General features: G+C 38.5%; 2 protein-coding genes across 3 annotated transcripts in view; one reads left to right on the plus strand and one right to left on the minus strand.

The window, feature by feature from the left end:
• The window catches only part of PRKG1 (protein kinase cGMP-dependent 1), a 1,161,962-nt gene that overhangs the window by 645,602 nt on the left and 499,685 nt on the right, over window positions 1–16,675 (plus strand). The gene's annotated exons all lie outside the window — the stretch shown is intronic.
• On the minus strand, window positions 6,209–10,069 carry CSTF2T (cleavage stimulation factor subunit 2 tau variant). The gene has a single exon (XM_024563401.4). It carries the CDS (start codon window positions 9,802–9,804, stop codon window positions 7,879–7,881), a length of 1,926 nt encoding a protein of 641 aa, XP_024419169.2. The 5' UTR covers window positions 9,805–10,069; the 3' UTR covers window positions 6,209–7,878.

Below are 16,675 nucleotides of genomic sequence, written 5' to 3' on the forward strand. Positions count from 1 at the left end.
AAACATTTGGAGTTCAATCACTTAAACTCAGTGTAACTTTTCTTTAAGGGAAAAAAACCCTAATTTGCTTAATTTACAAATGTTGATTTGGTTCATTTGTACCCTTACTTCAGATCCGGTTCATATTTCAGTATAGAGTTTTTATATTACTTCCAATAAAGCTACTGAAAATAACAGAACAAATGCTGGGCAGATACTGTTAACTGCTTCTGTTACACTGGTTCTTTGTGTGTGTGGGGGGGGTGTATAAAAATATTTAGATAAGGTTCAGAAACACTTAGCAGCAGAATTCTATTGCAAGTTTACTTCTCACTGAAGCATCATGCTAATTTTACGATTTCAAGATTTCTTCTGTTTACCTAGATGGTACGATGTGTGCAGTTACTTAGGGAATATTTCTCGGTCGTTTGGAGAGACACTTACAAAGAGAAGTGTAGTACCCCAATGTGAGGTCAGCTTTCCTGACTGGATAGTAACATGTTTTATCAAGAAAATTAGAAGACTTGTGGATTGGAAAACAGTCCAGGTTTTATGAGAGGATTTTTACAGCTTGTCTGAAACAATTTTTGACTTGTGATAATGAGTATAAATTTATTGTTTCTAATGTATGTGACATAGCTTCCCTTCCACCCCAGAAAAAAAAAAAAGCCACACATAGACTAAATGCAAATCCAGGTGATTTTTCCAAAACAAAAGCAATTTCAGCTACAGTGTTTTATGTTAAGTTTCCCACTAAGCCTAATGTTCACTAAATTATCTGTGAAGAAACAGAATTTTTGTTTTTATGTGCTTGTTTTGCAATATGGCTCCCAATAAAGGGGCTGTCTCCTTTATTTACTTCAGAGAAATACGAATATTTTTACCAGTTCTTGACTTTATGTGATAATGGAAGGGTAGCCATTTGGGTAAATTAAAAATCCCTTCTATTTATGATGTCGTTAATTGTTAAAGTCCCTTTTTTTTTCCAATTTCTTTTAGGATTAGCTTTAAGATGTGCTTCTCACACTTTTGTTTGAATTTGAATCACCTGAGGATCTTATTAAAATGCAAATTTGATTCAACAGATCTGGGGGGGGGCTTCTTTGTGACTCTGATGGTCCAAGAACCACATTTGAGTTAACAACAGTTTAAAGCACACTGAGGTTCCTTCAGCATGTAATCTCGTGGGGAGGGGAGGAAGGAGAACTAGGATGGAGGAATGTTTGTGCCTTTCCTGGGTCATCCTCATAGACAGGAAAGGAAAACAACTGTGACAGTACAATTGTTCAAATTCAACTTCCTCAAGGATTTTTTCCTTCAATACTGAAAAATTTCAGAGAAAAATGAAGGTTTTGACATAATGTTTTCATTATGATTACCATTTTCAAACTTTGTTTAAAATGGAACAAACATTTAGACACAAAATATGTGAGTACCTATATGCTAAAGACTGTTATTAAACATTTTTTCTTTTGTCTTGCTCCCATAAAACTTAACAGCTATTCATTTTTAGCCACTCAAACTTTATGTTTTCAAAACATTCAACAGTTTTCATAGACATAACCCTTTTTCCATGCTAATGTTAATATATGTCTATCACTGCATGCATTAGAAAAATTAGTGCAATTGGTATAAGCTGATTTACAAATATAATTGACATGATAAATATACATTCAGCATGGTTTTCTTAGAAATAACCTTTTTTTTCAATCATATGTCATATATATACACACATACTATTTACATCTATATACTCATGGCTATACATACATCTACACGTTATAGTAACAAGTACACAACATATATCTGGGAACAAAATTAACATGGTAAGTGTGACTTGGGCATAGTAAAGATTAAGTCATTAATGCCAATCATCAAGTTTGTCTTGTGCATATAACATACTTTGCAAAAGGATGGATAGCACGGACTAATGTATAAGCTGTGCTCATGTAAGACAGCTACTAATTAAAAACAAACAAACATGAGACAGCATGGGGAGACCATTTTAAACAAGGTGTTCAAGAAAAGCCTCTTTGAAGTGATGAAGGTTGCAACCTGAGTAGAGAATCAACTAGCCATTCAAAACCTGGGAAAAAGAGTGGGGTGAGAGCAAAGGAAACTGTCCGGGACAAAGCCCAGAGGTGAAAATGAGATTTGTCAAAATCAAGAAATTGAAGCTAGGCCCAAAGTAGTTGTAGTTAGCCAGGAGTCAGCAGGCCAGCGGTAAGATGTGAGATTGGTATAGGGGAGATCCAAGTTACTTAGGGTTTTATATGACATGACAAGGATTTGGAATTTTATTCCAGGAGTAAGGTGAGCCATGAAGGGTTTTACACAAGAGAATGACACGATGTGACTAAGGTTTGTTTTTTCAAATCAGTATGGTTGCTATGTGGAAATTACATAGTGGATCTTTCTTTTTAAATCTTTAATAGCAGATAAAAATTACTGTTCTACTATGTATTATATACATATATATAATGTCAATTCTAGAGCTGTTAGCACTTAATATTACTTATATATGACATATATTTCTCATTTTATAAATCTGTTTTTGAATAGAAAAAATGCATTTTGGTTTAATATTTATTAGTCATGCAGATGATTTGTGGGAGAAAGGTAGTTATTTGGATTAGCAAACCAGGACTTTCTTTTGCCTAGTATACATCATGGAAAGCTATAAATTAAAAAAAACATGCCATATCACTCTTTTGTTTGTTCTGAATTTTTGTTTGGTTTGCTGATTTTGCAGAAAAATACTGCTGAATCAGTTGCTTGGCCATTTTTCTAGTTCACATTTTTCAAAATGTCAATTGAATCTAATAGCTGTGTGTTTTTATAGTGTAAAAGCACAATTTGTAAGTTCAATATATTACAAGGACTGGCAAGTAATCATGTGAATCAAACCTAATGTAAGACATAGGGAGAGGCTGAGACTGTGGCCAAATGGAGAATCCGTGCTGCACCTAAATGCATTCAGATTGAAAAATGTTGAGACCCTTGGGCCCATCAAACAAAACATACCTGCAGACTTCATTGATGCACAGGCTACAGATTTGGGATTCACTGTCCAAAGATATTTAAAGCTTCTACAGGATAAAACTTCGACAAAACTGATCTGGGGGTACAGGGGCATTATGTGATTTTAGATTTCAGTAATGTAAATTGTTTCTTAAAATATATGAGGATCTTTTTCTCTGCTTTCTAAGTGTAGAAAGATGAAATCATTTTGGATATAGGATTACCTAAAGATAGGAAATGTCTTCTATTAACATATTATGTCTGGCAATGTTCTTAGTCCTTCTTGGTTATGTTGCTATATTAACATATGAATAAGAATATTTGGGATATAGAACATAATTTTAGGAATGTTAATGTACCAAGCAAGCCCAATATAGGTCTTTCCACCACATTATTAACTCAAACATATAATTTTTGATGTCTCATGTTTTGAATGTTATTAAAGTGAACCTTTTACAGGAGTGTCCAACCTGCGGCCTGCAGGCCTCATGCAGCCCAGGATGGCTATGAACGCAGCCCAACACAAAATCATAAATTTACTTAAAACATTATGAGATTTTTCTGAGATTACATGTTGCAATGTATTTAATATGTGTCCTACAACAACTCTTCTTCCAGTGTGGCCCAGAGACACCATAAGGTTGGACACCCCTGCTTAAGATAAAAAAAAAACCAGGAACAAACGTTATCTTCTTCTGGGGACTGTCCAGGGTTAAATACGTTTATAGATTCCTAAATCGGTACAAGTTGCTTCCATATTCAGACAGCAAGGTGAGGTAGGGGAACAATCCAAGGCTTACAGGTCCTATTAAGTGGCCCACTGATATTTACAGTAAATTATTTAAGAGATCAGTAGTTTAGTAAGATAAAATTCTGATGAAAACAGCTAATTAGAGAAAATAATTTGGGGTAGAATTGCTGGTTTCATTTCTTGATGCCCAAGAGATTATTCATTCTACTTTTGTGATAAGACCACACATAAGTAATCAAGTAGATATGATTTTTTTGAATTGACCAATTTTTTAAGTGACCATTTTGTGACTCATGAGTTTGATTTCAAATGCCTGCATTTTATATATACTGAATCATATCATCAATTATGATTGAAAATGTGGTATATTTTATTCAAATTCCTTCATTATACTTACCTACCTTTGGGATCTAAATCAAATCCTGGTTTTAAAGAGTTGCTATTAATCAGAACATCAGTGATTTTTCTAGGTAAATACTTTACTTTTTTATGTATTTAATAAACACCAGGTTTGTTATTTTTGACCTTGCTACCTCAATGTCAGTTTTGATAAAATACATGCCCTTTACTGACAAATTATATACCTTGGTGGAAAAATTAACAAGAAGAAACATGCTAGTTTATATCTCATGGAAAAAGTAATTAGTGATATGAAAAATTGTGAAGCTGAATTTCCAACCAATGGAATCAGCTTTGTTTCAGGATGAAAAAAAGCACATTAAAATATTGAAAAACCTGAGTAAGACCTGAAATATATATATGAGAAACATATTAGCATATTGTATAAAACACTAACATCCTATATTATATACCATGAGTGATACTTAATATTAATATATATTTTTAGTAAATATATTAACTTCCTTAAGTAATTCTTGACTATTGAGCAATCTTGTCGAGAGCCTGATGAGAAAAGCAAGCACCAACCAGAAGTCTGTCTAGAGATGAGCTGACACTATAAAGCGGGAGATGCTGACATTTTCTTCTGTGAGAAGACTGTGAGATATAACTGGTAATTCAGTTTCTCTGCCACAGTAGGTTGTTGCAAATAATTATCCTTAGACCTCATCAGACCTAAGAAAAACGCCTGACATGCCGTAGGGAATTAGGTTCCATGTGTTTAGTTAATGCCCCAACACAGCGTGAAAAAACAAAAGCTTTGCAAGCTTTATTGATTTTTTTTTTTTTTTTTTTGCTTCTCTGCCATTAGAATTCTGAAGTGTAGTTGAAAAGTCATATACGACCTCACTTGAATTTGCCTACCTTCACCTGAGATTCACATTGGCATATCTTACTGAATACCCCCAAATCAGCAGTCTTGAGACATGGGCATCATCAGACATTAAAATACATTTTGATGTTAATAATATAAGAGGGGAAGAACTAATGGGTGGCTCTTATTAATCTAATCATCATTTCCTATTCCTGAGACACATGTACTGACCAAGAGGTATTTGCAAATCAGTTTTACCCCAGTATCTTTAACTATTATGAATTTGTGATTTCATTTGTAGTCTATCCATGTAAGGGAGAATGCAGGATGCCAGGGTTGTAACCAACCAAAAAGAAAATAAACAGGCTAATTGTAGCAGATACACATTGCTTATATAATCAACTATCAACATGAAGTTTCTATACACCAATACTGGGAAAGTCAGACAGTGAATTAGAAGAAATAACCTATTTTATTAGGTTTACCAAAGTAAAGGAGATTGCTTCTATTTATCTATTTCTAATTTAATTTCTAATGTAAATAGTTCTTATAGCTCCTTTGGTCTGTGTGTAGTCTAAATCTTTTGGGGAGAAATGCATGTGCTCTTAATAGGACTTTTTTACTTTTTTCCCCTTAAGACTCTGATACGTTTTGTCTTTTGTCCCCACCTGTGATTTTTGCTATAGTAAATACAGAAATGAGGGACGGTCTGTGTTCACAGTTCCTGGTCTATTAGTGGGAATGGGGATTAGAAAGTAAAAGTAAACACAGCACAGTGCAATACAAAAGTGCTATCAGTAGTGAAGAAACCTGTAAGGTGATGCTGGGATACATCAGTTATGAAGATACTTATAGGTTGATCCTGGAATACAGTCCTCTGTGGTGAACAAAAGGAAGCCTGATATCTAAGTATCTACCAAGATGATGCTACTGATACCAACCATAGAATAACATGTCTTTATAGTTATTTCAATTGTGTAGCTATAGATAATGGATCTAAGAAGGATTCCCATCCACTCCTGCAATTTATTTTTTTAAAAAAGAAAAAGTCCTCATGGATCTCTCTAGATCACTTGAATGCATTCATTAAAAATGAACATCAGATATTGTGCATTCTTTTTATTAAGTCCACATGAAACAATGCAGAGATTTTACTACAACAAAGAGCTTAACATTTAACGGTTTTCAGTTAGAGTCCTTCAGTGAAAGCGTTGGGATAAAGCAACTATAATTTTGAAGTAATCAAACAAACTGTGAATGAGTATTATCCAGAACTATCACACAAGTAAAGGTTATCCCCTCCAATCTAGGGGAAGTATATAGAAAACATGGGAAAATTAACAGTATGAACAATGAAAACAGAAGTAAAACAGGTAGCTGGAAACAACAGCACAGGGATGAAAACTTTGTAGTGAATTACCCATTTAAGTTGCAAAACCTTGCAAAGGGAAAACACATCAATTTCCAAGTCTCAGTTCTCTCCCTGTATTAAATGAGATTTTCCCCTCTGTAACAGGGTATTAGGGTTTGGCTTTTTTTTTCTTCTTCAGAGTAAGATCACCTAGCTATTCAGGTGTTTGTGCTTCTGTTAAGTAGTGCTCTATGATACACATTTTTTTATGTCCACATCCTCAAGGCTTACAAATAAATTAGATAGTAGCTCTGATGGAAATGTGCTAAACCTCACCTTTCAACTGATGTTTAACTGTCTCAGTGGCATGTATACTAAAACTAAATAGCTTTACAACTGAATAAAAAGCAATAACCACCACCTGAGCAGAGAATTTAGGATACAGTAATCTGCCTACCTACCTGGGCTTCAATTATTCTGATAAAATGGTAACAGACAAATAGATTTTAATATAAGAAAACTAAAAGGTATGTTACATGTTGGTGAGACTAAGATTTTTAACTTCTGATTCTGGCTGATCAAGTGGGTATCATCTGTATATGAAGGCTAGTTACCAAGAAGCAAAGTTTTACTGCATGAAGCCCATTACTTTTTATGAAAAGCCCAATGTGGTATAATTGATCCAGATACACTGGTTCCTAACACCGGTTTTAGGAAAGGGTATGAGAGAACAACTCCGATTCAGATTTAGAACTTACAGACTACTGAGACATGGGAAGGTATGGAGAGAGATACCGAGTCTCATCAGAGCAGACTTAAATAACCTGGTTAATCCCAGAACTGTTCCAGTAAAACCATCATGTTCAGTTTGGGCCAGAATATTGCTGGCCTCTAATGGATGAGATAAGTGAAACATCACACCCAGATGCATAGCTTTAGAAAAACAATTCCAATACCGTAAGTGTAGATTTATCCTGTTAACTCTTAACATTTCAAAATAATCCCAAAACACTGAAACAATGCTTAACCTAATACAACATTCTATTAACTCCAAACAGGATTTTGTATTTTAAATGACTTACCAAAATATGTATCTTATATTTTGGAGGTAAACTTCGTTATTTTCTTATACAACCAAGAATCTTAAACTATGTTGATACATTACCATTTTTAACAGGTCATTGTTTAGTCTTTATATGCAGATTTTACATTGTTTTACTCTATTTTTTTAAAAGTTAACATATTGCAGATGCTTTTAATACTGCTGCACATTCTTTGTAATCTTGTTTAGTATGATATAAACATTTTCAGAGTTATTTTTGTATATTTACAGTAAATTAAAGTGAACAGACCCACTCCTTCCCTTTCCCCCCCCCTAATTAAAAGTAAAAAGCAAAGCAAAGCAAAACAAAAGGCAAGAAATGAGGTTAGGGTTTGACAGGAGGGAAACCCTAATCATTAAACTGTGAGGGTGCAGAAGTCAGCTTTTTGCACCCATTCTCTATGCTAACTTTCCCAGAAAGAAAACTTCCTGGGATTATTGCCAAGTATTTCTAAAACCTTTCAAGAAGCTCCAGTAGATTTCTGGATTTGTTCCTTTAAAATCAGGATACTCTGCCTTTGCTCAGGAGGCAGCATGGCAATTTGATCTGCAGTCAGCTGAAGAACCTGCATGATCAAAGCTGCCTTTTCCTGATCCTGTGGAGTTACTTGGCTCTGCCCAGGACTAAAACTGCTAGGCTGACCTCCCCCTTGCTTGCCAGCCCCCTGCATGCCCGCTCCCTGTATGCCAGCTCCCTGCATTCCTCCTCCCTGCATGCCTGCTCCTTGCATGCCCGCTCCCTGCATGCCAGCTCCCTGCATGCCCGCTCCTTGCATGCCTGCTCCCTGCATGCCCGCTCCCTGCATGCCTGCTCCCTGCATGCCCGCTCCTTGCATGCCTGCTGCCTGCATGCCTGCTCCAGGATTTCCCACTCCTGAAATGCTTGGGACCTGCCTTGGTCCCTGAGGACCACCTGCCCCCATATTAATAGGACCAGGACCCTGCATTCCACTGGTCATAGGGCCTCTTGAACTGGGGCCAGGGCCTCGTATCTCCATTCCTCTTCCATCCATGCCTCTTGCTTCCATGCCTCTGGTTTCCATTGCACAGGTCTCCATCCCTCTTCTCTCCATCACTCGTGTCTCTAAGACCTCAGTTTCCATAGCTCTGGCTTCCATCCCCCGAGAGTCTCTACCACCTCTACCATCCAGAGGTAGACCCCTTTGATCTATCATGGGTCCTCTTGGCTCCCCAATTAGCATCCTGGGATCGCCTAATGGCCCTCCCCTCATCTCATGTGAGGAAGGGCCACGGCTGTCATGACCAGGTGCATGGTGCATGGGGGGACCCTGATGAGGTGGCCCAAGATAGCCTCTGGGCTCCACTTCTCCAGTGACTGAAAGCAAAGTCCCTCCACGCGGGTCATTTGGAGCATCTCCCAAAAGCCCTCGAGGAGGCAGTCCACCAGCAGTCATGGGTCCACGAGGCATAGGTGCTCTAGGATCCGACATCTGCAACTGTCCCCGCTCTAAAGGCACTGGACCAACACCTGGCATCCCAACTTGGGGCTGCATAGCTCCACCAGGAGTTAAGGAACCAGGACCAGGAACGGCAGCTGGTAGGGGCCCCGGGGCCGGAATTCCACCCTGGATAGGGGTCTGCATCAGGGGAGGAATGTCTTTCACAGGTCTTCTAGCCAAATGCTGAGGCTGAGGTGCTGAAGGATTCTGTTGGTTCAGCAACACATTAGGTCCTGCACAGAGTCCAGGGCCGGGGCCGGGGCCAGGGCCAGGCGCAGAGACGGGGCCAGGGACGGGGCCAGAGACAGGCTGAGATTTGCCTGGGATCAGTGGCGTAACATGTATCTTGCGATGCAGAATTTTCAGAGCAATCTCTGGATCCATAATTCTCATCACTACTTGTGCCTGCAACAGCGCATAAGCCAGCTGCGGGTTTTGAAGTAACATGTTTCGAGCTTCCTGGTGACTGTTTTGAACACAGAGCTTCATCTGTTTCATCAGCTCAAACATCTGCTCCGGAGGGAGACTAGCGACTGCTCTGGTAATTGACTCAGGGGCATCTTCCGGATCGATGGGGTCCCCATAGGGCGAGTCAATGATGGGCGCTGCAGGCCCCAGGCTCTTTAACTCCTCCTTATTCTTTTCACTGGCCGCGTTGTCCACCCGCAGCGCTCTGCCGCTGAACTCCCGCCCATTCAGGTTCCGCATGGCACTAAGCGCGGTCTCCTGGTCTTGGTACTCGCAGAAGCCATAACCCTTGGGTTTCCCCGTCTCTCTATCGTATACTAGCCGGAAACTGACGACAGAACCAACCTCCGAAAAGATGTCCTTCAACTGCTCCTCAGTCGCCTCGTACGGAATGTTGCCCACGAACACAGAACGCAGTGATCGATCCATTGCCGGGTCTCTCACCGCCAAACTCGACATGATTCCGGTCGAGCACACAGCAGCGAGCGGATTCTTCGGAGCCGTCCTCCTCAGACCCACACTTCCGCTGAGCAACGGAAGCGGCTTTCCAATTCCGGGGAGGAACCTCCCAACTCCGCCTAAATCGTTCCGCCTATGCACGGAATCTGCACTTCCGAGTTCCACTCTGTTAGCTAATTCTTTCTGTCCCTCGTTCTAACGTAATTCTGTCAGCCGCTCCTTACCTAGATGTTTGATTATTTCATCGTTTCTTATTCCGCCGACTTCACTGGCGCGGCACTACACCCCCGCCCGGAAAAGCTTGCGGCTTATTAATCGCAGTAAAGATGGTCGCATAGGCTTCACCATGGCAACGAGGAGAGGTCGTCCCCTCCCGTTGACGTCAAGTGTGCTTTCGCTTCCGTTTGTCAGCGCGGGAAACCGCCAACCGAAAGCCGATTACGGCAGCTTGTTCTTAATTCTGAGACATGTATTTTCACAGAGAATTTTCTTGTAAGCTTTATAAAATGTAGTTTCAAAGTAGACTTGGGAAATGCTCCTTAAAATACAAAATTAATATCTCCGTTTTAGGAAAATATTACTGCCCAGAGACACAGCTCTAACCCCACCCCCATCTTATCCCTTAGGAAAACCACTGTTGATAGATAGTAGGCCCTTCCAAGTTTTTCTCCGTGCGCGCAGGCGGCAGTCAGGCTATTGATAATATTACTTTTTTCTTTAATCGATATTAATACCAATGACAATAAATAGCATTTATGGCTGCAGAGTATGAATTAAACTTATTATTCTTATACCGTAGGCATTTATATTGGTTCTGATTATTAAAAACTGATGCAACAATTTCACCACCTCTTCTATGAAGCGATGGGCAAACTAGTTGTTTATTCTGCGGCGAGTTTCCATTTTGATGGCGGAAGTTGAGTTTACGGAGCGGTGTGCGGTCTCCCCGCCCTGCCCCCCACCGTTTCACAGGCTGCAGAACTGAAGCTGGGGACGGCGGGGTAATTTGCTAAGCAGAGTAAATGGCAAAGGCGGCGTTTTTACCCAGGTGTGGTCTGTCACAGCTCCAGACCTGCGCTTGCCCCATGTGGTGGCCGCTAGCCACCTGCAGCTAGTGAGTACTTCAAATGTGCATAGCTTGATTGAGAAATTGAACCTTTTATTTCTTTTTATTAATGTAAACATAAAAACTAATATTTAGTTAGGCTACGGGAAAACTTTTCAGTATGTTTGAAACCATTTGGGTATAGTATCTGCTTTGCTACTTTAATGAGTAAATTTTATTCACTCTAAATAAAAATCAAGTATTTCCAGTTAAAATTTAACTTCCTAATTTAGATGCACTATACGTGTAAAACACTTGCAAAGTTTTGAAGACAGTATAAGAAATGTAAAATCTCGTTAATTTTATATTGCTCACATGTTGAAGTGATAGTGATATTTTTAATATGTAAGTTTAAACAAAATATTATTTAATAGTAATATTATTCATTTTACTTTTTAAAACGTGGTTACTTGGAAAAATTAAAATTACATATATGGATTATGTCTATGGCCCACACTGCTCCAGAGCCTGAGTCTTAACTCCACATTTTATTCTACATATATCTTTCGCAGGGATTATGAAACTTTAAGTTTCATCAAAAATTGTGTTACATATCTTGGGTGTGTATCATAGCTTAATGCATAGATCTGAAATGACTATGAGGGTTTTGCTGAAAATAAGACAAAGCCTCCTTTTAGCTTTTAATGTTTACGTTGTTCTTTAAAACAGGCTTGGACATAGGTATCTACTCAGGACAAGGTATCTACTCAGGACACATGATAACTGATAATACGCAAATGATGAGATGTGTTTACATCACCTAGTAAAATCTTCCTGCCCTGTCAAAAGAAACAGATAGTGTTTGCTAGTAATATTTCCCCCGATCCTTTCGCTGGAGGCAGGCAGGGGTGGAGGGAGTTGAGAAAGAGGTCATTTGGGAAAACTAAAAACAAGTCCATTTGTCTTTTTTCCCTACCACTTTTTTACAGAGAAGCCAAGGCGTTTTTACGCACATTCTGTAGACGACAACTTAGACATCAATTATTTTTGTCATTGTGTATATTTAAATGTAGTAGTTATGAGGATGGTAATGGGCTATAAGAATAAATTAGGAAGTTTATAAAAGTTTGCACAGCTTCTCTGGGGGTTTCCTTCCTGCTGCTGCTGATAGCACCTAACCCGGGGGGGCCTCACACTTCAGCGTGGTGAGAACCGCCTGGAGCCGTGGCTTAAGTCAGGTTGCTGGGTCTCTTCTCTCCTGCCCAGGTGTGACGCAGTATTTCTAAGGCGAGAGTGGAGAATTTGTATTTCTAACAAGTTTCCAGGTGATGCTGATGCCACTAGTCTGCAGACCAAACTTTAAGAATCATTGCTCTAAACAAAGGGACTTGAAGTGTTTGGTTTTTTTAAAAAAGTTTGTTTTTCAGTGTATTTTTCCCATTACCAGTTATCACCCTTACATCTTCTTCCACCTCCACCCACCTCTCTCTGCTTTTTTCTTTTCATTTGTATCAGGCCAAACTAAATTTAGTGAGCTTTGTTATAAAGTATGAAATAGAGATGAGTGCTCTTGAAAAAATTATTGATACTTTAACGCTGACCTACTACAGCTAGTACATGCTGATCCCACACTGAAGACACCCTGAGCTCAAAGCGTCGCTGAGGAACTCTGGGGACATAGGGGGGAGAAGCCGTGACAATAAGACTGTGCTTTTTGTCATAGATCTTTGATGCCCCCTTTAGTGCCCCTGTTCCAAACAAGAAGAATGGTTTGATACGGCTTCCTTCATAGAGCACGAATGTGATCCAGCACATAGCTCAATGATCAGGACACACACACTTAGTATTAACTGAGAGGCCCAGACTGATCGAGGGCTTTTAGAAAGCTGTGTGCATTTCTTGGTAGCAGCATAGATCCACCCTGGAAGAATTTCCAGTTTATACTGCTCTCTTTGTTTCCATAATGTTTAAACTTGAACTATTTATAGCATGACATGCACTCTAAAGAAAAGTGTACAGGTGTCTTGCACATACAGGGATTCATTTTTTCAATAAATGAAAATATGAACTGTACTAAGAGTGGTTTTTAAACAAACACATCAGGGCATATGGCCAAATGGAGGCTGCCCTTTAAACTAATCACCTTCAGAAACTATATATTTAATCTACGCAGGCTCCCATTGTCCAAAATGATTTTTAAACTCCTATGCTGAAATTGTTTGAGGGCTCATTTATCAATCACACTAGAGAACCTGTGTCCTAACTCACAGATATTCTTGTTTTCAACCAAGAACAGAGTTGTACAACAAAATCACCTAACTTTCTGACCACACTGGGCCAAACTATGATGTTAAATACTTCCAAATATCAAACCTTATATCAGAATATAAATATTCTGTAGAGGTCAGTGTTATTAAAAATGATTCCCCATAGAATAATGGACAAGTTCCAAAGAGAGGTACTAAAAATATTTTTAGTTATGACTGGCATTTTTGGAAGAAGTATATGGGACCTTTAAGGAATAGACCAAAATACACTCCTCCACAAAGTTCTCCTTAATCTCCCTTCTCCTTTCTACAGATCGGAAGTTCATTTTCCTTTGGATATAAACCACTCCGTATCTAGTCCTTTCTAATGAGAGTAATTCCTCTACCTTTTAGTAGAATTGTGATTTTCCTTCTAAACTATAGCATCAGTCAAGGAAAGAGCTGGTTTTCTTTTGTTAACAAAGTGCCTTATATTTATTATTTTATCCCAAAATGTTTATTTTAGGCACTGGCAATACAGCAGTGAAAGAGACATCCCACCAGAAGAACATAGGTTCTTTAAGTGTCATTCCTGGACCAGTGGCATGAGCATCAGTTGGAAACATCTTAGAAATGCAAAATCCAGGGCCTTTTCCAAACATGCTGCAACACCAACTCTTGGGTGGGAGAGGTTGTGGTGGTGTGTGTGAGAGTGTGTGCATGTGTGAACTGGAACTTGTTTTACCAAGCTTTCCAGGTGATTCTGATACAGGGTAAAGTTCGAGAATCACTGAACTAAAGGGAGACAACTAAGATAGATAGATAGATAGATAGATAGATAGATAGATAGATAGATAATAGACAGATAGATAGAGAGATAGATAGATAATAGATAATTAGATACTTTGTCTTCTTCACCAGTATCTCCTTAGCATGTAGGCCAAAACTTAGCACAGGTGGGTGCTCATTATAGAGGGTGCTCATTATATAGTGTGGTTTGTAGGCTAATAATATGGATGTAATAATTTATAGTTTTAATTTGAACATTTCACCTATGGTATGCTTGAGTGTGGTATTGTTATGTTACAGAATTACATGTTTATGATTTTGTAATAAAAAATTTTATAATAAAAAGGGATGTTATTTGTGCCAGACCCTGGATGTTGAATGAACAATTTGGAACTGCCTTAAGTCAGCTAAATCACAAACCCTTTATTTTACATAAGAGGAAACCTGTGGCATTAAATAACATGCCTAAATCAGAATGGGGACCTGTTGCCAGAGCCCTTGTCTTTAGATTCCCAGCTCACTTGTAGTTGTTCCGTGTTACTGTTTGATAAAGTAGATATAAATCTTAGATATGGAAGAGAGTGGTAAGGTCTAGATCACCAAGGACATCTTCCTGATGAGGCTGGGATTTAAGGGATGGGTTATGATCCGGTACATATATAAACAGAAGATGAAGAAAATAAGCCAAGAGCTAGAAATAACCAAGGCGTGAAATTGGAAATTAGCGTTTTTGATGCCGTTAGAGGAAACCCATAGAGAGGTGTGATCAAAGATTGTCTTTGGGACAAATTAAAAAAAGGTTTTGAAGATCAGACTCATGGATCTTAACAATATGAGAGTCAGTAGGCTTTCTCTCATCTTTTAAAACACGGATATGGAGTAATAACGGCAGAGGTGTAAGAGCACCGATCTCGTGCAATCCCGCAGTCACACCTTTTGCACCTGGCCCACTCTAACATCCTCTGTAGTGTGGCCTCATTCTCACACTCCCACTCCCTCACGCAGTCTCCTTGGGCGAAATCGTGCCGCTCATTTTTCATGTTTAATACATGATTTGTGCTTTTCAACTTTCTAGCTTTTGCTCATCCTATTTTTTTGTTGGGGATTTTTTTCTTTTGTCTCTTCTCTCATTTTCCCCCACATCAGTGTATAAATTCTTCTGTCCTATGTTTACCTCGAAGATTTTCCTTTGAAAGCAGAGTATTGATTTGGCCTCCATTATCTTTTCTCTTATGTTAGAGGTGCCAATGTTCTTGTGTTACCACTTAAGCATGGAACCCATATCTCATTTATGTTTTTCATATTGCTTAATCTAGTGCCTTTGATATCACAAGCACTCAATAAATACTTTTAAATTAATACATGGTCACCTTATGCCAAATTACATATGTTAACTGAGAGGAAATATAATGCTTTCAGCTTACAAAGCACTTTCCTTTGGGGTCCCGCATCTGGCCTTGACAACAACCCTGTGAGGTACATACCATTTTTTCCTAATTTTAAAGAAGTGGGAACTTAGGGAACCGTCACCTAGAACTTTACCAACAACTGACTCACTCAAAATACACATACTATTCATAGCTTCTGACGACTTAATATGGAGGTGCCTTCTCATAAATGCTTTATAAGATACAATATTTTGTTTAATACTTTCAACAACCCTTCTGAGATTGGCACTCATGGTGTCTGAATTTATAGCTAAAGAAATACAGAAGCACAGAGATGTTAAATAATTTGCCCATTTTAACTAGGAGAAGCAAGATTTTAAACACACATAATTTGACTCAAGGAACTCAAGCTCTTCAATTATTTCATTAAATTAGTTTTCCAAGGACACGTAGCTAGTAAGTGGCAGAGATACAGCCTGAAACACAGGTTATGGAGGCTTGGATGCAATCCCCCGGGCCTTTTTCCTGATTGTCTCTGAGAGTAACTAATTGCAGTTTTGACATCACAATCAGTGCTGGGGCAACAGAGGGACTGTTAGATAGGAAGACTGTAGCAATTTAAAAAATGTGCTTTTTCAGTTTGGAGGGCTATAGTTAAATATCAAATGAGAATGTTTTTTAAAAAAACACCCAATTAGACAGGTTTTTCCATGAAATGAAAGAGCCCAAATTTCTCATATCCTAAATTAGGTTGATTCATGACATTTTTCACAATTTAAAAAATGTATTTAACATGAAACAACATGCAGAGGAATAAATAGTAGATTTCATTTACTTAGACATGAGAAGAATGGCTTTTATTGACAAGAGGAAGATTTCATGAATTTGGGAATATGCCACTTCAGGACTAGAGATTGGAGAAAGCTAAAAGTTCTGTCCGGAAGGACTGAGTAGTTAACCCCGTGTTTTAAATAGATGAAAAAAATGAGGCCCAGGAAAGACGAGGGACTTTAACTAGAGGCAGGTGCCTAGGTATTGGCCTAGTTTGTAATGGGATCTAGATTTTCAGACTTTCCCATCCAAACTGTGCCCCCAACACTCTGAGAGGCAGTGGAGTGAAGGGGTGAAGAACACACTTTAATTTTAGAGAAACTTTTTTTGGCTGCCCAGTTCAAGTAACTAGGTAGCCTTGGACAATTCTGTGTGCTTTCATTTTGGCATCATTTAAATGGGAATAATGTCACCTATATTAGATTGTTGTGTGGAATACATGACACATTTTATCATTACTTATTTTGTGCAGTAATTATTAATCTACAGCTGTTATATGGAATTAATAGTAGTAGATGAAGCAGATAAAATTTGGGAAAGAGACCCAAATTTTAGTCTAATGCTATTTATTT

Source organism: Desmodus rotundus, chromosome 4, assembly GCF_022682495.2.
Source record: "Desmodus rotundus isolate HL8 chromosome 4, HLdesRot8A.1, whole genome shotgun sequence".
NCBI lineage: Eukaryota > Metazoa > Chordata > Mammalia > Chiroptera > Phyllostomidae > Desmodus > Desmodus rotundus.

What these genes read in the sequence shown, in the direction of transcription:
- CSTF2T (XM_024563401.4), bottom strand. Translation starts at nt 9,804, where the DNA reads ATGTCGAGTTTGGCGGTGAGAGACCCGGCAATGGATCGATCACTGCGT.